General features: G+C 34.5%; 3 protein-coding genes across 17 annotated transcripts; 2 read left to right on the forward strand and 1 right to left on the reverse strand.

Moving 5' to 3' along the window:
- The first annotated feature begins 686 nt into the window (after positions 1-686).
- On the forward strand, positions 687-13,865 carry LOC103484405 (uncharacterized). 13 transcript variants are annotated; one of them, XM_051080121.1, is made up of 29 exons: positions 687-923; positions 1,123-1,324; positions 1,463-1,587; positions 1,766-1,882; positions 2,060-2,206; positions 2,381-2,582; positions 2,664-2,770; positions 2,858-3,015; positions 3,795-3,916; positions 4,023-4,114; positions 4,334-4,577; positions 4,683-4,746; positions 6,798-6,946; positions 8,018-8,088; positions 8,205-8,378; positions 8,910-8,981; positions 9,516-9,617; positions 9,695-9,784; positions 9,887-9,965; positions 10,052-10,145; positions 10,246-10,315; positions 10,458-10,637; positions 11,774-11,896; positions 11,998-12,081; positions 12,175-12,359; positions 12,511-12,649; positions 12,772-12,831; positions 13,127-13,231; positions 13,320-13,865. In XM_051080121.1, exons 1-29 carry the CDS (start codon positions 825-827, stop codon positions 13,431-13,433), a joined length of 3,570 nt encoding a protein of 1,189 aa, XP_050936078.1. In that variant the 5' UTR covers positions 687-824; the 3' UTR covers positions 13,434-13,865. The 13 variants fall into 13 exon arrangements, with proteins under 13 accessions (XP_050936078.1, XP_050936079.1, XP_050936080.1 ...); XM_051080122.1 differs by having other exon boundaries at positions 2,664-2,755; XM_051080123.1 differs by having other exon boundaries at positions 2,664-2,755; positions 9,890-9,965.
- A 1,582-nt stretch (positions 13,866-15,447) lies between these two features.
- Positions 15,448-17,643, forward strand: LOC103484370 (elongation factor 1-delta-like). 3 transcript variants are annotated; one of them, XM_008441418.3, is made up of 8 exons: positions 15,449-15,593; positions 15,712-15,819; positions 15,992-16,108; positions 16,209-16,284; positions 16,387-16,510; positions 16,602-16,715; positions 17,075-17,237; positions 17,463-17,643. In XM_008441418.3, coding segments are annotated over exons 2-8 (681 nt in total). In that variant the 5' UTR covers positions 15,449-15,593; positions 15,712-15,733; the 3' UTR covers positions 17,464-17,643. The 3 variants fall into 3 exon arrangements, with proteins under 3 accessions (XP_008439655.1, XP_008439640.1, XP_008439648.1); XM_008441426.3 differs by having other exon boundaries at positions 15,508-15,593; positions 15,716-15,819; XM_008441433.2 differs by having other exon boundaries at positions 15,448-15,593; positions 17,075-17,643.
- Positions 17,644-18,977: 1,334 nt separating this feature from the next.
- Positions 18,978-23,391, reverse strand: LOC103484362 (cycloeucalenol cycloisomerase). Its single transcript, XM_008441407.3, has 8 exons — positions 23,171-23,391; positions 22,942-23,096; positions 22,439-22,522; positions 22,088-22,129; positions 20,722-20,832; positions 20,430-20,621; positions 20,102-20,199; positions 18,978-19,305 (listed from the first exon to the last, which is right to left on the reverse strand). Exons 1-8 carry the CDS (start codon positions 23,175-23,177, stop codon positions 19,122-19,124), a joined length of 873 nt encoding a protein of 290 aa, XP_008439629.1. The 5' UTR covers positions 23,178-23,391; the 3' UTR covers positions 18,978-19,121.
- Positions 23,392-24,851: the final 1,460 nt, after the last annotated feature.

Raw genomic sequence — 24,851 nt, forward strand, 5'->3', positions numbered from 1 at the left:
ATTTCAAATGTGTTATTTTCTTTTGTATTTTAGGGTTTGTTATATTTTTGAAAAGACCCTATTTTAATATGTATTTTTTAAAAGATGGATTTGTTATATATTTTAAATTTTACAAAATTTGATGGAAGAATATGGTTTTGTTTAATAATAATAATAATTAGGGTATTGTTAAGAAATAAGAAAGAAATAATTATGGTTATGAGTTAACTATTCAAACGTGCGGGCAAAAAGGAAAAGAAAAGGCGTGATAATTGAAATAAAAAGCGGAGAGTATATTTGTTTTTATAATTTAAAAAACGAAAGGGTCGATGAGAGAAAAAAGAAAAAGAAAAAGAAAAAGAAAAAGAAAAAGAAAAGATTGTATTTAGATGAGATGAAGCTGCTGCTTGCGATGTAAGAGAGATGCGTAGTTTAGGAAAAAGAGGTAAAAGAGTGCTAAAATACGCTAAGAACTAGTTGGTGTAACAACGAAAGAAATGCTAAAATGGACGGATTCAAATTCTACGCCGTAATAAATTCATTTTGAAGGGTCTAATAACGGGGCATTGAATCTCCATGCAACCTTTTTAATTTAACACCGGAATTCTCTTTTTTTTTTTTTTTTTTTTTTTAATCTTTTTTGTTTTTCTTTAAATTATAAAAATACAAAATTGACATTTCTATAAAAATTTCTGATGGTCCTCTATTTGGCATTAAACAGATAGGAAATTGAAGGGGAAGAAAAAAAGAAAAGAAAAAGAAAAAAAAGAAAAGAAGGAGGAGAAGGAGAAGGAGAAGGAGAAGGAGAAGGAGAAGAAGAAGAAGAAGAAACCCAGGAGAGAGTCATGGTTTCGACGAGAAGAAGTGGATCTCTCTCTGGTAGCAATAGCAAAAGATCTTCATCTTCGGAGGATAATAAGCCAGCATCACCGAAGCGTCAAAAGGTTGTTGTTGTTGTTGTTGTTGTTGTTGTTGTTGTTGTTGATGATGATGATGATGACGATGACGATGTTATTCTTGTTGTTATGTGATGAGTAGAATCTAAGTATTGTGTTTTGCCGGTATTGAGTTTGTGGGAATGTTTATTGAAGCTTGTTGGGAGGTTTTTGGTTGTCTGATTTGTTAAGGGATTTTCGGTTTCAGGTGGAAAATGGGTGTGGTTCAGAGAAATCGATGCCGGCGGCGGAGAATTCTAAGGAATTATGTACACCGCCGACTGTGGATCCCGGTGAGCATGGACCTGGTGGTGGTCCGATCGCTGGAGTTGATGTGGGAGAAGGTGTTAGCTCTTTGAAGGAGGATGCTGCACCAGCGGCTGTTGCTGTTAACACTCCTACCGCCGAGGGTAGGTGGTTCGTAGTCCCAAGTTTAATGGACATAATTTTTTGTTTTAATTGATTAAAAATTTGAAATTAAGAATGTGGAGTAAAGGGTGAGTTTTGGCGTCTGGGTTTGATTTGGGTTTTTGTTTCAAATGTTGAAGGAACTTCGCTGGTGGGGGATAAGCCGAGGAGTTCATTTTCGTCATGGAGTCACTATGCTGCGAAGCAGAATCCGAATTTTGAAACGACAACTCCTTGGTGTAGGCTTCTCTCACAGTTCGGTCAGGTAATTCAGCGCTTATTCAAGAAATTGGAACGTGTTTTTGTTTTCTACATATGGGGTTTTTACCAATTATAGATCCAACTCAAATTAAGTTCCCACCCGTTCTACAAATTTGTTGTATGTCATTTCTAGTATTCTTTGGACTCCATCTATGGGATTTTGAGCAATGTTTTGAACGCAGAACTCCAATGTTGATATTTTCTCGTCAAATTTTACGATTGGTTCTAGTAGAGGTTGCAACTTTCCCTTGAAGGATCACACAATTAGTGGGACACTTTGTAAGATCAAGCACACTCAGGTAACTTCGAAGTGCACCTTTTTAAACATCCATTTAGCTTATAAAATTGTACGACGGTGTTTCAATTAACTTAAATAGAGCATTCTCAATTACTTTGGCATATTCTTACTGCAAGTTTTTTAGTATGCATTTAAGAACTGTGAAGTATTAATTGGACTTTTACTCTGGGGTGAACAGCGTGAGGGTAGTGCTGTAGCTGTGCTTGAAAGTACGGGAGGCAAGGGATCAGTGATGGTGAATGGGTTGGCTGTCAAGAAAAGCACCAACTGTGTGCTAAATTCTGGTGACGAGGTGGTCTTCGGTGCTTTGGGGAACCATGCTTATGTATCCTTTAGTTACCAAATCCCTCATTTTTTCTTTCTTTCTTTCTTTCTTTTTTTTTTCTTTTTTTTTTTTTTGTTGTATAAACTGTTTATCTGTTGTCGTCCTCCCTCTAACCATTTCCTGCCTGTTACCTTTCAATGAATGTGACATTTTTCTTGATTTATACCAACATAGATATTTCAGCAACTTATGAATGAGGTTTCAGTTAAAGGTTTAGATGTTCAGAGTGGTGTTGGAAAATTCTTGCAGCTCGGAAAGAGGACTGGTGATCCTTCTGCTGTGGCTGGGGCCTCGATCTTGGCATCTCTTTCAAGCCTCAGACAGGATATATCACGTTGGAAGCCTCCTTCTCAGACCAGCAGTAAAACACACCAAGGTGCTGAACTTCCTTCTAAATCTGTTGTTCATGATGCAATGGAACTTGAAATTGATGCTCTTGAAGCCAACTCAAATCCAGAAGTACGAAATGATAAAGCTGTAGACTCAAGCACAACTAACAGGAATCTTCATCCCGGCTCCAATCCAGACGCTGTCATAGAGGCAGGCAATGTAAAACTCTCTGGGGTGAATGATTTGATAGGGCCTTTGTTCAGGATGTTAGCTCAGTCAACTAGTTGTAAACTGAAATTGAGCAAAAGTATCTGTAAACAGGTAATGGAAGAAAGAAACCAGTGGATTGGGGAGTTGCAGCCAGCATCAACTTCGGGAATGTCTTTGCGGTGTGCAGCGTTTAAAGAAGATGTTCATGCGGGCATTGTTGATGGAAGAGACTTGGAAGTTTCATTTGACAACTTTCCATACTATTTGAGGTACACATCCCGTAAATACATGTTGTCTTCATACGTGGTTTTAATTGTTGTGTGATTAAGTAACCATTTTATGTTAACTTTCATAATTTTTCTTTGGCAAAATGTGTCTACAACGTTCATTACATTTACATGTTTGCATGCATTATTAATTTATTTATTACCCCCAACAGACTGCATAGGCACGTGCATGAGTGTCACTATTGGTATGTGTATTCCATTGTTTTGGTCAAAATAGCTGGATGTGCTTCATAGCTGAGTTTCATAACGAAGTGTCTTGTAAATTCAAAGGGGGTCAGACTAGGTGGATTGGCAAACTGTGTAAATTATGTTCTGTTGCTTGTCCTTGGGATAACTGAGAGGGATATGAGTTAGGCCTAACATATCTGGGTTGGAAACTACTCAAAGCACCTACTTTGCAATGACCTCTTACCACTCTCACAAATTTGCTTAATGTATTTAAGCTTGTGAATCAGGCCATAGTTCAAAATAGTAAAAGTTGGATCATGGTTTTTCTGAGGTTCTATTGATCTAAAGAATTAGTAATACAAGATGCACTAAAAAGAGGTTGTAAGGGAGAATGATGCTCATGAACAGTGAAAATATGTGATGCATTATTGAACTTTCATCTGCAACTAAAGCACCAACTGGTGTAAATGCTTTCAACATCGAACTAACTGAAGATATTGATGTAACTGAACCGAAATAATCCCAATTGGGCTTTCTACCATCTCCATATGAAATCTGTATGAGATTTTGATGACTTTGTTTGCTCCATGCAGTGAGAATACAAAGAATGTGCTTATTGCGGCTTCTTTCATACACTTGAAGTATAAAGATCATTCAAAGTATACCTCAGAACTAAATACAGTGAATCCGCGAATTCTACTTTCTGGTCCTGCTGGTTAGTCTCTCTCTTTCTCTTCCTCTTGTTTGCAAAGGTTAGAGAATTCATTGTCAACATTCCTAACAATATTTCAATTCCATTTATTTGGAAAATATTGCTGCAGGTTCAGAGATCTATCAAGAGATGCTAGCGAAGGCACTTGCCAACTACTATGGTGCTAAGCTTCTCATATTTGATAGCCACTCATTTTTGGGTGTAAGATTGTCATCACTTTTTTGGTTTTGACATCCTAGTCAAGCTTTCTCTGAATGTTCAGTTCACTATTTGATGGCTTTCTTGTGCTTAGTATTTGACACTATGCCTGTAGTCTTGTTCCGTGAAGCAGATATCATCCTTTGGCCTTCATCCTTTATTTGTTTGTTTGACCCTTTCTCTTTGTTAGAGGTGTTGAGGACTTGCTCCAATGTGTTGCAGGGTTTATCATCAAAGGAAGCAGAGCTGCTGAAGGATGGAACTAATGCTGCAAAGTCTTGTAGCTGTTCTAAACAGAGTACGGTATCTACTGAGACCACCAAGAACACAGATCAAGTGACTGGTGAAGAAGATACACCAAGCTCTTCAAATGCTACTTTGTTCACCCCCGATTCTCAACCTAAGATGGAGATGGACTCAATACCATCATCCTCTGGGACAGCAAAGAATAATTTTTTAAAAATTGGTATAGGATTAAAATTGTCTATATATATCTTGTTTTTCTGTTTTAGCATGTTGTTGGATTCCTTGATTTAGTCATCAGAAATTTACCCAAGTACGAAATTTTCAGGTGATAGAGTAAGATTTATAGGTTCACCTTCTGGGGGGATTTATCCTACAACATCTCCTTCAAGGTACAATACTTATGTTCTCTGTTTCTCTTTTGTTTTTCTTGTGGGTTTTGACTAAGATTTATGTACCTACCGTTTAACTTTTTCTTTGTTAGCAAATACTTGGAACTGTTATTTCTCTATTTCTGTTTAAATATTAACAAACATAGCTATGCATATAGATGAAATATGCAGAATGTTTTTAGTCGTTTGCTTACTTAATATACGTATTGATGTGCTAACACAGGCTCACTGTATACTTTCCTAATTTATGGTTGAGAATTAAAAAGCGAGTTTACATAATCGTTGACTACTTTAGTGCTTACAGAGATGGTCTAAACTTTCTTATTACTTTACCTTTCATCCATCAAGCTTTTATGTGCACAATCATTTTAGAAGTCTTACTGGGTTGGCATTAGTTTTCAAACTTTTCATGGAGGTTCTGTCTACAGCTTGATCATCCTCAGGGTTCTGTTTGAGTTAGGGTTTCTTTCCCTCAAGAAGATGGGAAACTGTCTTGCATCTGTATGAGGAGGAATTGGGAACAAAATATTTAAGAAATATATGGCTAAAAGATTTGGCTCTTTGGTCGAATGGTTATCATGCTTCCTCCAGAGTATTATGATGTTTTGTGGCACAATGTTATAATGAGTAAATGCAACATCATCTTGCTGAGTGGGGCTTAGCTCTTATGGTTAAGGGCTCCCTTCAGATTTTAGTGAATGCAATTGCGTTGATCTGTTTTTTCAAACTCAACCCTTACCCTTTGGCTGTGTTCCTCTTTTCGGATTGGAATATATTTGTCTGTTTCCTATATAGAATAAGGTTTTGAAGTTATCTATTAATCATGAGTCACCCCTATGTTTTAAATTTCCCTTCATACAACTCAAGTTTATGAAACTGTTGTTCGGAGAACTTTTTGTGTCTTTTTTACCTCTCTTTTTTACAGATTTCATTTTCTTCTGGGTTTAATCACACTTATATTTAGAACTTTGATTCGTTCTCATGTAGATTATTTTTGTCCTAGTTGAGTCCCTGCGTCATGTTTCCCTTCTCTTTTTAGCTGATCTTGACGATTAACACCACTAAGAAGTTTAACTTTTTCCTTTGGGTGTTTATGAAGAGCTTTGTAAAAGTAATAGGCAGGCTACAAAACGTGTGTTTTTTTTAATTACTTCCTATCAAAGTTATTTTAATTACTGGAGTTTTCGTTGCAGTTTTCTTTTTGTTTTTATTAACCCCCTCATAGCAAGGTTCCTTTTTCATCTTGCCCTTTTATGTGTTCCTCTCTATGAAAGTTAGGTTTCTTATTAAAAGAATTGAGAGGGAAGCTAAAATTTTTCAGTTCAGTTCTCCACTACGCAGGCTTGGCACAAAAGGAATAGAAAGATCTTCTAAGGGATAGATAGGAATTCTATGGCTGCTGGGAAATTATTACTTATTTTACTTCTCCTTGATATATGACTTGCATAACTTACAGTTTATGTGCTATCTTCTATTCTAACCAATTGGGTAGTTTTCTAGAATCTGGTTCTGTTTGTCGGGGAGGATACCATCCTTCATTCTTTTGTGACTTTCATATTTAATGATTGTTGTTTAGTATGAAAAACTATATTTTGTTGGAGTCTGGGGTTTACATTTTGGGTTGAAGTACATATTTGGAATAGATGCCACCCTGCCCTTGTAGTGAGGGTATACAATGTTAGTCTTTGATCCGTTGCTATATCCTTTTCAAATAGTCTAGGTAAAACTATCTGTAAACACTGTATAAGCATGGACTCATACATAATTTTAGTTTTATGTAATCAAACCTTATATCTTTTACTCTTTCTCAATGAAAGCTGTTTGGTTCATAAAATAAAAAAACAATTAAACCTTATTAATTTTTAATGCGGGAGTTACATAGGCACGTTTTGACTTTTGGTTATATAGTTATATGCATGATGTACATTATACAAGACAACAAAAATCATTTTTTACTTTTTCTTGAGTTGTACTGTTCTCTTCTTATCTTTGGCACGGTGAGAACTTATTTGGTTGTTTTGCCATAAATGATTTTTGTTCTTTCTTTGCAGGGGCCCACCCAATGGAACTCGCGGAAAGGTTGTACTAACTTTTGACAACAACTCTTCGTCAAAAATTGGTGTTAAGTTTGATAAACTTATACCTGATGGAGTTGATCTCGGGGGATATTGTGAAGGAGGCTATGGATATTTCTGTAATGGTATTATTTCTCTACCATACAAATTCAGTAAATTTGGTTGCACAAAAATCACGTCTTTTTCATGTAATTTCCTGAACATGCCTGTTGAAATAATTCAGTGAAATTTTTCTATGTGTTTAAACAATGATGCTAACCCTTACCTTATTATACCGGGATTGAATTATCTGTCAATCTCGTTCCTTTGTTAATGTTGTCTGGGGGAAAATGTTGTGACATTGGTTTGGAGGACCCTGGCTTCAAAATAATATTCTGTAGTTTCAAATTTCAACGTTCTCTTCTACTTTTCTTGTGAATGACATTATAACTTCTTGATCTCTTTTCTTTGAACTTTGTTTCCATAAGCATTTTTCTTAATTATTAATTTAGAATATTCTATTACTTTTACTTTTATATAATAACTACAACAATATAAAAGTCAATGAGTCAGCTTCTCTCTTTATGTGCATAGAGCCAATCCTATTCCTTAGCTTGAGCCTTGAGGATTATTTTGCTGTGTTTCTTGATCTTTCTAGTGTTTTTACTTGCAAGCCTCTGTCTAATGGACAGTTTCTTTTCTCCGGAGCACCTTTCTTTTGTCCTTGGCCTTAATTGATCTATCATGTTGTGTGCCTTAAAAGAGTTAAAGTATATGCTATGTCTTCTCTTGTACTTCCAAGGTGTTGCTTCAAACTAGGTAGATATTTAACATTTTTCCAAAGCACCCAAATGTTGTAGGGTCAGACAGGTTGTCTTGAGATTAACCGAGGTGTGTGTAAGTTGGTCCGAACACTCACAGATATCGATTTAAATTTATTTAATTGTTAATCAAAGTTGAGTATTTGCATTATGATTTAGGAAGCTGCTTTGACCCTTTGTCTGTTATCTTAATGAGAGCTGATTTTTTTATAAAAAAAACTTTGCTAACCCTCATTATTAGTCACATGTAAGTTTTGCTTGAATATCTTTCCTCCAAGTTTTATCTAATTTGTTGTTTTGTTTAGACACTGTTCATGAAGCCTATTTCAAACAAGGTACTGAGTTACAGATTTTCCTCTTGGCTGAGAGTGACAAATATATTTTTTTTCTCCTTAGCAACCGATCTTCGTTTGGAGAACTCTGGCGTGGAAGAATTGGATAAGATACTTATTGACATTTTATTTGAGGTAGAATTTTCATGTTTACACATGTGGTTTTTATTATTTTATTTAGAATAATAAAATTATTTTCTTCACAATTTGTGGTTTATTATCTCATTAGTCTTTTTGACTTGTCTAATCAGGCAGTATTTAGTGAAAGCAGAAATTGTCCTTTCATTTTGTTTATGAAAGATGCCGAGAAGTCTCTTGTTGGAAATTTAGACTCCTATTCAACTTTTAAAAGTAGATTGGAGAAGCTTCCCGACAATGTTATAGTAATTGGCTCTCATACTCATACTGACAACCGCAAGGAGAAGGTGATTCTTATCTAATGTTACTATTAAACCACCAATTTACCCAAAAACTTAAGCTAGTGGTTGAAAGCAAATTTAATTATGTCACTAACATTCCCTCTTTGTGGGCTTGAAATATTTGTAAGGCCCAACAAGTGGAAATCAATTTTAACTGAGGAGGAAACAACAATGTTGGGGCTTGAACACAGGACCTTCCTGAATTACTTGCTCTGATACCATATTAGACAACTAATTCACCAAAAAGCTTAAGCTAGTGGTTGAAAGCGAATTTAATTATATATCACTAATAGTTACTTTCATTTGCGTAAAGATTTTCAGAACAGAACTTGATCTACTTGGAGCAACACTTTTTTTTGTACTCTGCTTAGAATCATTAAGATAGACAAAGGGAGAGATGTTGGACCATTTCCTATATCTGATAGCATTTGAAAATTGTTAATTTGAACGTGGTTTAATCATTCAAAGTAGTTTTTATCCACACTTCCATAAATATTAACCTTTCCTTACTCATTGTTTTTCTTCTTTTCATTGCAGTCGCATCCCGGTGGCCTGCTTTTCACAAAATTTGGCAGCAATCAAACTGCTCTTCTTGACTTGGCATTTCCGGTAATGATCATTATAGCCTAGTTAGTAACATATAATTGTTCTGTCTTTGCTTTCTACTTTCCATGACTTAGATGCATTCTGTTGAATGTAATCAAGGGTGTTGATTACTTGCGCATTGAAGGAGAAGAGCAGGTTTACTAAAATGTTTCTGATAATTATAAGATCTCACATCATCATAGTTCTCTTGACTCACTGCAGTCATTTTTATTTTAAAATGATTGTATTGTTACGCATGACCTTCAAGAGTGTCCCATGTTTGAGGATTTTCGTATGATTCAAAACTTGCTCGTGCCTGACCCATATTGGTAAAAGGAGTTATCCATTTTGAGCAATAATAAGCTTTAGGTCAATAGTAATCTTGTTAAAAATATTCCCGATAATAAAAACCTTGACTATGCTTCTGTAATTGTCACTATGTAGTTTATGTTTTTCTTATAAAAAAGAACTGCTGCACTATGATTATGCTGCAATTTATTTGTTTACTTATTTTTTGCATATGCATGATGCTGTTGTATGTTCTTTTGGTTTTCCCAGGATAGTTTTGGAAGACTACATGACAGAGGGAAGGAAGTTCCAAAAGCAACAAAACTTCTTACTAAACTATTTCCAAATAAAGTTACAATCCACATGCCGCAGGTCTATGAGAAAGAACAATTTTGATTTTCATCTCATTTTTTGGATATAAATTTTAAACTGTCCTTTTTTAATGGTAGGATGAGGGCCTTCTTGTATCATGGAAGCACCAGTTAGAACGAGATGCTGAAACTCTTAAAATGAAGGGAAATCTTAACCAATTGCGCGTTGTAAGCATTTTCCTTCACTCATTAAATTTTGGATAAAGACATGCATTGGCCTTGTTGATGTGTGTTTTAAGACTTCAATCTCATGGTCAACATTTTCAAAAGCAGGTTTTGAGTAGGAGTGGAATGGATTGTGAAGGTTTAGAGACTTTATGTATCAAGGATCAAACACTTACGAATGAGAGTGAGTTGTTACTCAATTTTATGAAATCACACCAATTGCTGTTACCATAGTTCATGTACTGAGTGCTACTCTCTCGTCTATTGCAGGTGCGGAGAAGGTAGTTGGATGGGCCTTAAGCCATCACTTAATGCAGAATCTAGAAGCCGATCCTGATTCTAGAGTTCTTTTGTCTAGTGAGAGGTTGCCTATACTTTCTTCCTGCTTCCCTTTTGGATGTACTTCTCTCTGCTACATCTGTCCATCTAATTGCAGTTGTAATTCTGTTTTGCAATTTTTGCAGTATTCAATACGGGATCAGCATCTTACAGGCTATCCAGAATGAATCTAAGAGCTTGAAGAAGTCACTTAAGGTTTCTATTACAAATTCTTGCTGTTGGCTCTCTAGTCAAAATTTATTCTTTTCCCATTTCATTTAATTTTTAAGTCAAGTTTTGACAATAACTCTGTTGGTTAACTATGTTAATACTTTCCATACTCTTTTTGTAAACTTAGGATGTTGTTACAGAGAATGAATTTGAGAAAAGGCTTTTAGCAGACGTTATCCCACCTAGTGATATAGGAGTCACATTTGATGATATTGGAGCTCTTGAAAATGTGAAGGATACTCTAAAGGAATTGGTGATGCTTCCTTTACAAAGGCCCGAACTTTTCTGCAAGGGGCAATTGACTAAGGTATAAGTGAAAAGAAATATATATATTGGTTCTTATAATGTCGTTTTAGTTTGATGAAATCAATGGATATCCATCCACAAATTTTCTGCACTCACGTTCTTTTTTCCTTTACCATATGGATTGTAATTTGGTTTTTCTCATCTTCTTTTTCTTTGATGCTCATTTCATTTCATCTCCTTTTTTAATGCAGTTTCTAAAACTTTAACTGACGATTTAGTTTGTAATTGTATAATTTGTACTAATTAGTTTTAAATGCTAATTTTATATTTAGATAGAAATGAACACCGAGTCAGCTTTAGGTTAAGATTGGAGTTCGGCAACTTTAGGTTCCTTCTTGATTGTAATACTCTACTAATCCTCTAGTTAGTGTTTTTGCTCCTGTAACCACCCAAGACAGAAATGGAGCTGGCCCACAGCTATCATAGTTCTAACTTCTTTTCATCCCTACCTCCTATGTATTTTGCTAATACACATTGTTAAAGTTCTTAGGAACTTTTCATTTGGCTTTTCTAACACCAAGCTGGTATTCTGGAGAGAGACATAATTAGCAACATTAGGAAAAGACAATTCATGGACACATCGGATCAATAGTATGTTTTGAGGACTAAAATGTGTATTATGCCCTGAATATCCAACCAAATCAATCATCTTGAAACAAATTTCTGCCCTACCAAGCATTTAAATAAAGATCCTTGACCTGGCGATACGAGGGTGGGAGGGTTAAGAATTGATTAGTCTTGTCCTGAACAAAAGAAGGCTAATTGCACTTCATAAGCTACAAGGGAAATAGTATGTAAACATATAATTGACTTCTTCAGCAGATCTTCTATAGAGAGTGAATCAATTGGGCTGAAGAGCACAGTAAGGATTTGTTTCTTACTTGTACGTTATTATAGGTACTAATGCCACCCAGGAAAGCTCCCCAAGGAAGAAACAAAGAAACGAATGTCAATTAGAGGAAAATTTTCTGGAGTACCAAGTTACTACAATCTTAATTTCTTGTAGTGTTTAAATATCTGCTTGTTATTATTGCACTTCAGAAATTGAATCTTTTTCTAACACCTGCCATATAGCTTGGTTGTATAACGAAATCTTGTTGGGTGGAAGAATCTCACTAGCTATTATTGTATGTGAAGCCATGCAAAGGCATTCTGTTATTTGGCCCACCTGGAACAGGTAAGACGATGCTCGCAAAAGCCGTTGCTACTGAAGCTGGTGCAAATTTTATCAACATTTCCATGTCAAGCATTACATCAAAGGTGTAGAAAGAAAATACTTGCTATAGATTTCAACTTTCACATATACAGTTGTGGTTTATTACCCCATTGTTCTATGATTTACAAATTCCTTCCTTTTGCAGTGGTTCGGTGAGGGTGAGAAGTATGTAAAAGCTGTTTTCTCTCTAGCCAGTAAAATTGCCCCAAGTGTTGTATTTGTTGATGAAGTAAACCTCTCATCTCCTCTGCCTATCAGTCATTCCTACTGTTATGGGTGATTCACCATGTGTTTTCTTTTTCTAATTGATGGTATTCATTAGGTTGACAGCATGTTGGGTCGAAGAGAAAATCCAGGAGAACACGAGGCCATGCGAAAGATGAAAAATGAATTTATGGTGAACTGGGATGGTTTGCGAACAAAGGACACAGAAAGGGTTCTGGTTCTTGCAGCCACGAACAGACCTTTTGACCTTGATGAAGCTGTTATTCGAAGGCTTCCTCGTAGGTAAAAACAGTTGCCTAAAAAGTGCTACTTCAGAGCATGCTGTTGCTCTGTTCATGTCATGGGAGAAACACATGGTCTCCTTGTGATATTTTAATTTGATCGTGCTACTATCGTTCATTAGTAGAAGATTCTCAGTTTGTCTCATCTGCAGGTTGATGGTGAATTTGCCAGATGCTCCAAATAGAGCAAAGATACTTAAAGTTATTTTGGCCAAAGAAGATTTGTCTCCAGAATTTGATTTTGATTCGGTTGCTAGTATGACAGATGGATACTCTGGGAGTGACCTTAAGGTATACTCTACCATTTCTGTCTTTGTGTTGATGGTTAGCCTCTTGGAACAAACAATTCTTTTTTTTTTTAAAATAAAGGTTTTACAACAGAATCTTATTCATTTACTTATGTTTTATGACAGAATCTTTGTGTTGCTGCTGCTCACCGTCCAATTAAAGAGATATTGGAGAAGGAAAAAAAGGCAAGTTCTTTCATTACGAATGAACCAGTTGCCTCACGCTTGATTCCTTATACATAGATATATTAGATAACACATATGATTTAGTTTACTTTTGTCGAAGTCTTTCCTTGGCCTGCTGCACGGATTGTTTTGAGTGCTTGATTTCTAATACTTAATAACTTTGGGTGGGTGGTCTGTTTTATTTTATCTTGAATTAATGTTGAAGTGTTTCTCGGGCTGCTGCATCAATCTTTATTCTGAAGATGATCCCCTCTTGAACAAGTTTATCATATTGGTCTGTGGTTGTTATTGACAGGAGCGTGCTGCGGCTCTCGCAGACGGCCGGCCTGTTCCAGCCCTTAGTGGAAGTGAGGATATTCGGCCTCTAAATATGGATGACTTTAAATATGCTCATGAACGGGTAACAGGAGACCTCAAATTATATAAATCCATCCTTTTATCCCTTTTTTTCTGGCTTGTCTCATATGTTGAAAAATTTACCAAATCAGGTATGTGCTAGTGTTTCGTCGGAGTCCGTAAACATGACCGAGCTGTTACAATGGAACGAGCTCTACGGTGAAGGGGGTTCTAGGCGAAAGAAGGCTCTAAGTTACTTCATGTAAGCTGATATTTGTACAAATCCTCGAGTCTCATTAATTTGCGCGCTTCTTCAGACGCCAGTGCTCGCTCAAATCTAATTTATAATGGGGGTCTATCCGGAAGCCAATTTCTCTAGTATGAAAATATAGGGTTTTGTAACTTCTTTTTCTTTTTTTCTTCTTCTTTTTGAAGTTAGTTGAGAATGATTGGTATAGGAATGGAAGCTGATCATAGTTTTGGTCATCCGCGACTTGTGTTTTGTGCCATCAGTAAAAATGTATCCTAAATTTGGAACTTTATTTACTTGGAAGCAGAGGAAAAGAATCACCATGTTCTTACATTTTCCCTCTTATTCTTTGCTGGGTTGAACAATAACCTTTGGTAGCATATTGTACCCTGCAGATGGAGATAAAAAGAGATCTTTTGAGCAAAATCAAGTAATTCTCATTCATCTATGTCATTTTGTCACCGATAATTTATGTTCCTCCTTACCTAATTAATAAATATAGCAAAGCTCGGACCTCAACTTTATGGAGCGAGAGGAATGTATGCCTATTTCGAGTCCTTTTCCACTTTTGACTGTTGTATTCTATGGAGGTCTAGTTTTATCCATTTTTTTTTTCTTTTTTCTTTTTTGGGTGTAAAACTAAGCTTCCCTTTTTAAAACATCATAGCCTTTCTCTTTTAGATTTTAATTTATAATTTAGTCTCTTTTCTAATCACCTTTAAGTGTTTAGGATTTAGGATGTTTCCGGGTTGTCATTTATCAATAAAATGTCTCTTAAATAATGTCTAGGATTTAAGATGTTTCCATGGTGTCATTTATCAATAAAATGTCTCTTAAATAATAATAAATAAGTAAATGTAGCTAAGTTAGATCTCTTTTAAAATTTTCTTACTGCTTTTGTGCTTTCTTTCCAAGAAAAGTCTATTGTATATGTTCTGGAAAATGAAATAGAATTGAATAGGTGTGGAAACGTAGATAGGTTCAGAATGTATGTATTAAGAATAATGTGGAAATTGAGTTTTTTTTTTTAAGTACATAATAATTGTTGTGTTAGATTGAGATTCATTATTAAGAAAATTTGTGGCCGATATGAGTTTAACTCAAATATAATCCATCGCAAAAAAAATTTACTGAGATTATTTATTGTCTTAAACAGTTGTTAAAATTTTTTGTATAGTCACAATGTCAATTACTATGTTAACTTATAATTTATATAGTAATGACGATGTCAATTTCTATCTTAACTTGACAAAAAATGGAATCATAGAAACACTTTTTTCGACATACGCATATATTTTGAAACGTTGGAATATTACCAAGAATATACTTGGAATATAAAATCTTTAGAATGAGATTATAGATGAAATTCCTTAGATTGATTACATCACCACCAAAAAGTTCTAACTTTTTTTTTAATTTCAGTTTAACATTCTATAAGATCATGGCTTTAATACTAGTTTTGAAACATTCACGAAAGTTAAAGGTAAATATCAAAACTTTTAAAATTATAAATATATTTGTTAATGTTTATGATATTCGTCTGCAAACAAAAGAGAAACTTGACATCGAACTATGATGTTTAAGTCTACGAATAAGAAGATAGTATTTGATACCAGTTAGAGAACTTATATTGTTTTCTTTTCTTATTCCTCATCGAATTAGAGTTTCCTTTTGAAATGATACCTCGAGTTGAACCAATCGGTTCAACATTCGTGTTAGAGACGCTAGGGTTGTGGCGAACTTGACCAATCCCATGCTCTTCCTTGGTCCATTCTTTTGTTCCCCTCTCACCTTAATTTGACCGTTTTTCCATTCGTCCAATAATCTATCAATACACAAATCACAAACAATGTGTAAAATGTAAATTATAGTTTAGCCCAGGAATAAACTAAACTTATTCTTTAAAGAAAATTGCAAGAGTTTAACTAGAAATGAAAATGTGTAGGAATATATTTGACATACCCTAAATTTTGGAGTATTTTTATAAATCAATGAATTAAATATTTAAAACCAAAATCAAAAACATGAAATCTCCACCGTTGATTTACGAGGACCTCCATAAACGGTTCAGCAGATCAAGCCTATCCTGTTGCTATAAATATTTAAGCCGAAACCCTAAAAACGATCCCTTAGCCTCTAACAACTTTCTCTAAGAGTTCTAGCGTTGCTGCCGGCGGTAAGCTACCGATCACCCATTTTTGATTTAGTTCGTATCTTTAATATGTTTGATTTAGTTCGTATCTTTAATATGTTGGAACTACGGATTCTTAACTTCGTTTAAATTTTTTGAATAGAAAGAAATCACATCAGTTCGCAATGGCAGTCTCATTGAGCGATGTCAAATCGGCAGCTGGTCTCAAAAAGCTCGACGAGTACCTGCTCAGTCGCAGTTACATTTCTGGGTTAGTTTATCATCTGAAATCTTCGATTTGAATTTGCTATTTGTTCTGGGTTCTGTTCATTGGAAGACATTTGATTTGTTGAAAGGGCGGAGAGAAATGTTGGATATTAGTAGTATTAACATTTAGTGTATGGAATCTGGTCTTTATATGTTCGACGAATGTTCATTCACAGGTATCAAGCTTCGAAAGACGATATCGCTGTTTACGAAGCTCTCTCCAAGCCCGTTTCCAGCGAATATGTTAACGTATCTAGATGGTTTAATCATATCGAAGCACTCGTGAGAGCCTCGTAAGTCATTAAATTGCTTAATTTTGCTGTTTAATTTCATGTTTGGTTTTGTTCTCGCTCCTAACCCGTATACTAATTGGCTTTTGTTATTGTTTTATAGTGCTAGTTTTGGAGAGGGTTCTGGCGTTAAGTTCGATTCAGAAGCAATCGCCACCCCACCGGCTGCCGATGCTAAGGTGAAAATATCATGCATTTTTTACCCGATTTCTGTGTTGTGTGACGCTATTGTGGTTTTTCTTGTGTTTACAATTTAAGATTTACTCTGAAAAACTTTCCAGGCTAGTGCTGATGACGACGATGATGATGACGATATGGATCTGTTTGGCGAAGAGACTGAAGAGGAAAAGAAGGCTGCTGAGGAGCGTGCAGCTGCCGTCAAGGCTTCTGCAAAGAAGAAAGAGAGTGAGTTTTATTTACCATTGATCTATGTCGTTTTGTATTGTCCACTGATTTTAATAATGTGTGGTGCTTTCTCTTGGATGCTTGTTTTTAGGTGGAAAATCATCAGTTTTGATGGACATCAAGCCTTGGGATGACGAAACTGACATGAAGAAACTTGAAGAAGCCGTAAGAGGCGTTCATATGGAGGGATTGCTTTGGGGAGCATGTATGTTCTTATATCCATGCTATCAGTTTGTAGGAATTATATTTTTTCATAATGTTGGAAGGAAGCTGCAATCTTTTTTCTTTTTTCTTTTTGGTATGTCTTAATTATAATTATAGAGAGCCATCAGTTTCTCTTTACTGTCCTCAAATCTACTCGACCTGTTTTCCATTCAAGTTTTCATGACTTTATTTAGGGTCTCTCTATCTTTTTAAATATTCTCATCTTTATATATATGTATGTATATGTATATATCTTGTTTTGCTATGTAAAGCATTTTCTTGTCCTAGTATTATTCCTTATCTTACCATGCGTATTGTTACATCTTATGATTTTTCTTACTGTTGCTATTTAAATTGCAGCCAAACTCGTCCCTGTTGGATATGGTATTAAGAAACTACAGATAATGCTCACAATTGTTGATGACCTTGTGTCGGTTGACAACCTCATTGAGGAACACTTGACAGTTGAACCCATCAACGAGCATGTTCAGAGTTGCGATATTGTTGCCTTCAACAAAATCTAGTGAGTACCATGTTTCATTTTGTTACACATAAGCTGGTTAGTAGTTACATAGTTTCAATTTGATGTGTTTAAGGGTCTACTTGGATTGACTTCAAATGTTCTTAAAAACTAACATTTTTTTCTCACTTATTGAGTTAACTCAAACACTAAAGTCATTTGAGAACTCTTCACCAGATCTTGAATCTGCCATAATTTTTTTTGACAATAGGCTGTTATTTTGTGCAGAGATTGAACTTTTTGTCAAGTCCAAGATCCTGATCATCATTCAAAAGATGAGGTCCGAGTCTATGCAAGAATGAGTTTTATTATTTGTTCAGGACTTTATTATGCCTATTTCTTGTCTTTACTTTTCAAACTTGACTTGGTTCCATTTGCTATGAAGTCATATATTTTTGGTGTTGCTTCATTTTGTCTTAATGACCTCTCGTGATACACTTAAGCTTATGAACTTAATGATGATATGAGGGTGAGAATGAAAGATGGTCAAATAGAGTCGGTGCCTTCGATAAATGGTTTAAAAAACTGCATCATAGATTTTTATTTAGTTCAGATAATGTGAAATTATGTTGCCCTTAATAATGAATGATTTTTCAGGGTTTTTTTTTATCACCTGAAAGTTGGCTATAACTCACGGTTATAAAAAAATTTAGCAATTTTATTTTTAATTAGTTTATAGTATAGTACAAAATGATATTTTTTATTTCGTATGTATAACAATTGGAAGGATTTGTGGTGAGTTGAACTTAAATTTTACCATTGATGATGACTCTCAAGATTATGTTAGTGTAGTGTTGGTGATTCACATTATTTTTTTGCAAATAGGTTGTAATAGGGTATTAAATTTGCGCTTAAATGTTGCAGTAATAATTGTAATTAAAAATCACACAATTTTCTTCATAAAATTGGTCATGTCCTTCAAAAGTTAACTTACAAACTCTCAAGCTCAATTTCTACTGATTAACAGATTATTGAATCAAGTTAAGATTAAGTTTTTTGGGGGGCTGTTAGCTAAAATGTTTATTGAAATATTTACAAAATTTTAGATTTTATAACATCTAATCCTAACTTTCAACGAACTTTTAGATAAAATGTTCGATGGGTGTTCATTAATTTTTAAAAAAACAGTTGTGCTTGATAACTCAGTAAGATTGAAAGTAGAAAAAATAAAATAAGAAAAAGTACGTTTCGTGTTTTAAAAGAGAAAACAAAATCAATTACCATGTAAATTGAAAGGAAAAACAGAGAACAAAATCAATTACCATGCAATTGAAAGGATCGTCAAAGAGGATCTTAATGTACTAGATTGGATCATAAATTCTGTGGAAACACTATAACAATAAAGTTCATTTATGGACGATTGTTAATAGGTTAGAATATCGACCGAATACTCACCAAAAAAAAAAAAGAACAAACAAGATGTCGAGCTATTATTGCGAGTGTAGGTTGGCTTTTTTTTTTTTTTTTTTGAAGAAAAGGTATATTTTACTTTCTAACCATATTAGTACTATGGTTAGAAGGAACGATTAGTTTGGTGAATAATAGTTAGATATCAAAACCAATACGCATTTATTTATTAGCTTAAACTCTGAAAAAGAAGAAGATGCATTTCTTCTCTGCTCATCAACAATTGGTCAATCAGTGATATCCATATTGTTGAATTGGTTTTGATTACTTGTTATTATGTTTGAGGTTGAAAATTCTGGTTCTAGAAGTTTGAATTCGAGGGGGACAGAATGAAAATGAGATGGAAGGATGATTAATCATTAAGAGTATCTAATACAACGAAGGCTAAGAGTGTTCACAAACAGAGCTAAAACTAACATAGTAACTACAATACAACACAAGATCACATTTAACACTAACAGCAAAGCAGTTCCTGAAGTTTCACTTGGCTTGTCCTAGAAACCATGGCAGCCCTGGTTGAGAGCATTGCTTTTTCGGAAGTGGTACAATAGGTCCAAGGAAGATGCGCCATAGATCGAGTAAAATTGTTACCAACATTGCTGCTCCTAGAGAATCAACTGCCACTCTAGGTAAGTCCCAAAGGTCACCAGGTTTCTCATCAATTCTGTTGTACACATTCAACATGATGGAAAGATTTTAGAAACAAGAGGTAGAGTGGCAGAAGATTTTGAAACAAATTCATTCGATTCCTAAACACACATACACAGTCAAGAAAAACTCGGAAGCCAATCCAGGCCACGGTCATGAACCAGTAGTGGTAAGCAAAGAAAAATTGGTTTGATAAAGAAGGCTCAGACGTTCAATCTATAATGGCAATCTATTTAGGATTCAATATTTTACGGGTTGTTTTCTTAACATTCAAGGGTCATGAGAGTTGTCTCACAAGATTAAGTGAGGGGTGCGTGAGTTGACTTGAACACTCGAGGATATAAAAAAAAATAAAAGAATAAAAAACTCTAATAGCATCCTAAGCCCCTATGCCACGGAGGTTCAAACTTGGCAGTCTCTTGGGTATGGTCCATATAACCCTCTTAAACCATAATCTTTTTCTACAAGAATAAAGTCATCTAAACTTTCATCACCACTGGACAAACGGCTGGGATAAGATAAAAGAAAATGTCAATGTACTACGTAAGTTCATGGATATTATGGGGAATAGAAGAGGCAGCAGCAGCATAACAACTACAGAAGATGATTCAGATGAGTCGTAGGTCCCAGAAAATCAGATTTTGCTATTCTTTCTTCCCTCATCTAGTTTGTGTAATTCATGTTGGCAGTCTTGAAGCTATCAATTTCTTGAGAATAGAGTGATGGAGGGGAGGTAGCAGAAATGTATGTGGTTTCTAGTAATTATAGACACTGATTTATACATATTAAAGCACAAGGATTGAGAATCTTACCTCAAGAACATTGGGAAGCTGACGAAGAAGTAGATGGCATAAAACAAAGAGCCAACTTTATACATTGAAGCCCGATCCACAAATTGGTAGTAAGGGAACTGCACAGGGTTAAAGTAAAATGTCTATTAAGAAAATCATTGGTAAGAACATGTTAACAAATAGAACTTCATATTCTTCAACAATGAAAAGGAGTAGGAAGAAAAAATAAGTGTAAAAAGACATATCAAAGCATAAATCAGAAAGAGTTTCGTGGAAATGGTTTTCTGAACTTCTCAATCCTTTACAGTTCAAATATGAACAACACAAAAGGAGAAGTATGTGAAATTACATTGGAAATGGCCAAAGTCTCCAGGTATGCAATGAAGTATGAGAGTGCCAAAATCCATGCAACTAGCGTAACCCATTGAATATTCTCCGGTAAGTCGGCAACAGAATGGCGGAGTCTCCGAAGAGTCATATTAGATGCAACGTGATAGAATAGAAAGCATACATGTGTAAGAAGAAAGGTCGTGTGTGGTACCTGCGATTAACAAATAATTTTTTAGAAATAGAACCAGGCAACCGATGCTTTTTTTTTTTCTTTTTTTTTTTTCACTTTGCCTTTCAGTTCCCATGCTTACATCATTCATCCTCCATGATGGAAAAGTATAAGATGCCCCCAAAACAGTGAAAAAGTAGTGGGTCCAAAAGTAATTTCCAACATAGCTGAAGATTACTATCCAAAGACTAGCCTGCCACAAAGAAGAACAAAATTACTAGGTAGAGGTTACGAACTGACCTGATTGAAAAATTGATTGGTAGTGTCTAGTTTGACACCTAATTAGTGATTCAACACTAGAAACTGGATTACATGGAAGTAAGCCAAAATACTTTTTTGAGCCATGCTCAGAATCAGAAGGGCTAAACTGTTTGGATTAAGATTTCTCTTGAAAATTGCATTGTTGTTATTATTGTTATTTTAATTTTTGGGCAAATATCAGTTTATATCACTAAACTTTCGGTATTGTCTCAATTTAAACCCTGAACTTTTGGAGTTATATCAATTTAAACCCTAAACTAATAGTCGTATTAATTTAAACTTTAAACTTTCATAAATGCATCCATTTAAACCTTGAACTTCCACACACGTATCAATTTAAACCTTCAACTTTCATAAGTGCATTCAAGTAAAAAATGGAAGGTTTAAATTGATACATTTATATAAGTTTAGGATCTAGATTGATACACTCGTAAAAATTTAGGGCCTAAACTAATACAACTATTAGTTTGGGGTTTAAATTGATACAACCTCCAAAAGTTCAGGATTCAAATTGATTCAATTATTAGTTTAAGATTTAAATTGATAAAAACCTCAAAGTTTAGGGGACTTGATTTTTTTAGAAGAGAAGAGAAATAAAATATCCACTAGCTCAAAAGTCAATCAACAAATTTTTCTCTCTAGAAATTGAATAGAACATGCTTAGAAAAGTATTTTCAGTCAGATAAACATTTCTAGAAGAAATGCTAAATTTCGAATTAAAAACGTAATCGAGTGATGATAGATAACTAGGCTCCGCAAAGTGAAAAAAGGAGAGAAGAGGTTGGAATCGATAAAAAAGAAAATCTATAGCCCAAGGGTTTGCACCAACGAAAGTTGAAGCCATCGATCAAAGTATATATACCAAAATCTCATGGAGAGAAAAAGTACCAGACAAGAGGTTGAAGGATATTCTCAGTTATAATGGGTGATTGGAACGACCAGCCATGAAAAAGCAGAATCTAAGTGGAAAAAAGAAGGGGAGAAAAAGAAGAAAGACTGTAGGCTGTAGCCAAAGAAACCACTTTTCGTTTATCACACCTAATTAGCTTTGATGATATGGTTGCTATATGGAGTGACGAAGGTCTGAGCCCAGGGACGAAGGAATTTGATGATTATATCTGCCTCTTCTGAATTGCTAACTTGTAAAAACAAAGAGTAATCCACATACAAAAGGTCGGAAAACTAACCTTCACCCAATATCGATCTTTCCAAGGCAAACAACGATCAGCCTGCAACAAATTCCAAGTAAATAAGATCACTTTATCTTCATCACTTTGTGCACCACAGGTTACAGGTCATAAATTGATAAGTCTTTCTTCATCTTTGTCTTCTAATGATTAGATCTTGATTGATTTATTGATTTTTCTGTGACTAATATTCAGTTTCACATCGGTCTAAGAGGACCATCAGTCTTGGACAAAAATCACGTGGATCCATATTAGTTAACTTGCGATCCACAAGTCTCCAGAAACAAACATGAGAATGAATATTGGTGAAGGAATCATATAGATTTAAACGAAGCGCTATTAAATCGATACCTCTCCAGGCCACACCACCGGTATCAAGAAGGCAGGAAGTGCTGCTAACAACCCAAGAAGCAAATATTCCAATTCCGTAAACCTCTGTGACAACAAGAACACCGATTATTAGACTTACAAAAAGTTGAACTCATGGAAACTAAAGGCGTCTTCACGGAACAGTTTAAACGTAACTTGCTTAAATGACACTAATCAAATTAAATACAAATTCCCATTTCAAAAGTCGTCAAATCCCCAGATGTGTAAATAAATAAATAAAAAATGCCCTTTTCATCTCTGTTGACTTCTCAAAAACCAAGCATAATGTGAACAGAGAAGAAGAGAAAATCTAGAAATAAACAGATAAAGTAACTTGGTTCAGAAATAAATCAAACAAGCAAACCCCATCTGAAGAAACAAGTAAACCCATGAAACTCTTTCACAATCCAAACATAGATTCAACAAAAAAAAAAAAAAAGAAAAAAAAGGTAAAATCGAAGCAAAGAGTTGTAGAAGGGACAGACCTCGTAGAGTTTGAAAGGAATGACAATTCCCAAGCAAAGAGTGAGCCAAAAAGGAGTGTAGGAAAGAAAAAAGAGTTCACCCCATCTCTTGCTAGGGTTTGAAGAGAGCCATAAGCTTGAAGAATGATGATTAGAGGTAGAAGAACCAGAACCCCCTGAAGAGACATTGGTGAGAAAGTGAAGAAAACGAAAGGTAAGAGGAAGAAGAGAGTGAGAAATGCAAAATTACCGGCCATTACAAAAGTGATTAAGATGTGAAATTGAGATGATAAAGATATCCAGATGGTCGGCTTGAAATTCTCCAACTGAATTAAGAGAAAACCGAGGGAGGAGTGAGGTGATGAGGCGTTTTTCGCTTTGGTGTTGCGAAATTTCCAAAGCGGACACTTGAAGATGCCAGCTTCCTTTAAATACTCCCAATTTTTTCCCTTACATTTAATTGCTTCCTCACTTTCACATCTTCCCTTTTTTCTTCTTTTGTTTTCTTTTTGTTACTTGGAATAATGGGTTGGATACAACTATACCACATTATAAAATATTTACATTCACATGTTGATTAACATATCTATCTATATATATATATATATATAATACAATTCAAAATATGTTAGGATCGGAATTTCAAAAGAAAAAAAATTGTGTAGTAGCAAATTAAATGTATTCTAACCACACTTTAAAATGAATTTAATACCATACATACAAATCATAAACCAAGTTCTAGTTACATACTAGATAGTATTTAACAATGAATTCTTGTTATTTATATTTTTATAACATTATACAATGTTTAGAATGGATGTGCATCCGATTTGTCTTAAATATTCTTTCATTTTTTTTTTACTTTTCTATTTATTTCTTCTTCTAGGCGCTATTATAATACGTTCCACTTCTAGGACTCTAATTATAATGGTTTGAATTTACACCTATTATTAATTACATTTCGTAGTTTTCGTATCAAGATGTCTACTTTCACCTTAGATCATCTCAACACACAAAGTATAATAGTTAATTCAACGCTCCAAAAGTTCGTAGGAATTTTGACATCTTGTTTATATCATATACAATATTATACCTGACGTTGATTATAAATATTAATAGACTAGTTGAATGATCTAAAGTAAACCATAATATTATGTTTTTTTTTTTAAGTAAGCTATAACATAATGAAAATAGATAAATCATTTAAAGCTTGCATATAGATGCATGTTAAAATGCTTTTGAAAATGGAACATTTTCAAAAATAGCAAATTATAAAAATAAAATAAAGCAAAGTGCATCTAATTGTCTCTTGTCAATTTAATATTTTTGATATATTTAAATAGTTTCAAAATTTTTTGGTTATCCATAACAATTTTCCTTTTAATTAATATACACATTTTAAAGAAAACTACTATATGTATGTGGAGACTCATATGCAAGTTTGCTTAGCCAAATAAAGAAAGTTCATCAAAAGTTCTTGCTCAGCACTGTGTTGGTATCAGTGCATTGATCACCTTGTTGAGTTGGTCATTGCTCATGTTTGCAAAACAAAAACTGGATTGTAAAATCACTCTTTTGATGGGTTCATGTTCGTGTCCTTTATGGAAGCAAAATTCAACAAACTTACTATGTCGCTCTCGAAATAAAACAACCGCTACACGTATGGTCAATCGAAATACTCTCACCTTTGAAGTCAAAAGAAAAGAACAGAAAAAGTTTTTTTTTCTTCAGATTTTTTGTGATTGGATATTGATCTATCTAAAAGAGTATATAAGGCCCGTTTCCACTGAACGGTAAAAAGATTAATTTGAGAGACAATTAATTAAGAAAAACATATATTTAATTGAACGACCAAGTAAGTGGAAACGATAGTAGAATTAATTGACAGTCAATAAATATTTAATTAAACACTAAGTAAATATTTAACTAAC

The sequence above is a fragment of the Cucumis melo genome, chromosome 12 (assembly GCF_025177605.1).
Source record: "Cucumis melo cultivar AY chromosome 12, USDA_Cmelo_AY_1.0, whole genome shotgun sequence".
Taxonomy (NCBI): domain Eukaryota; kingdom Viridiplantae; phylum Streptophyta; class Magnoliopsida; order Cucurbitales; family Cucurbitaceae; genus Cucumis; species Cucumis melo.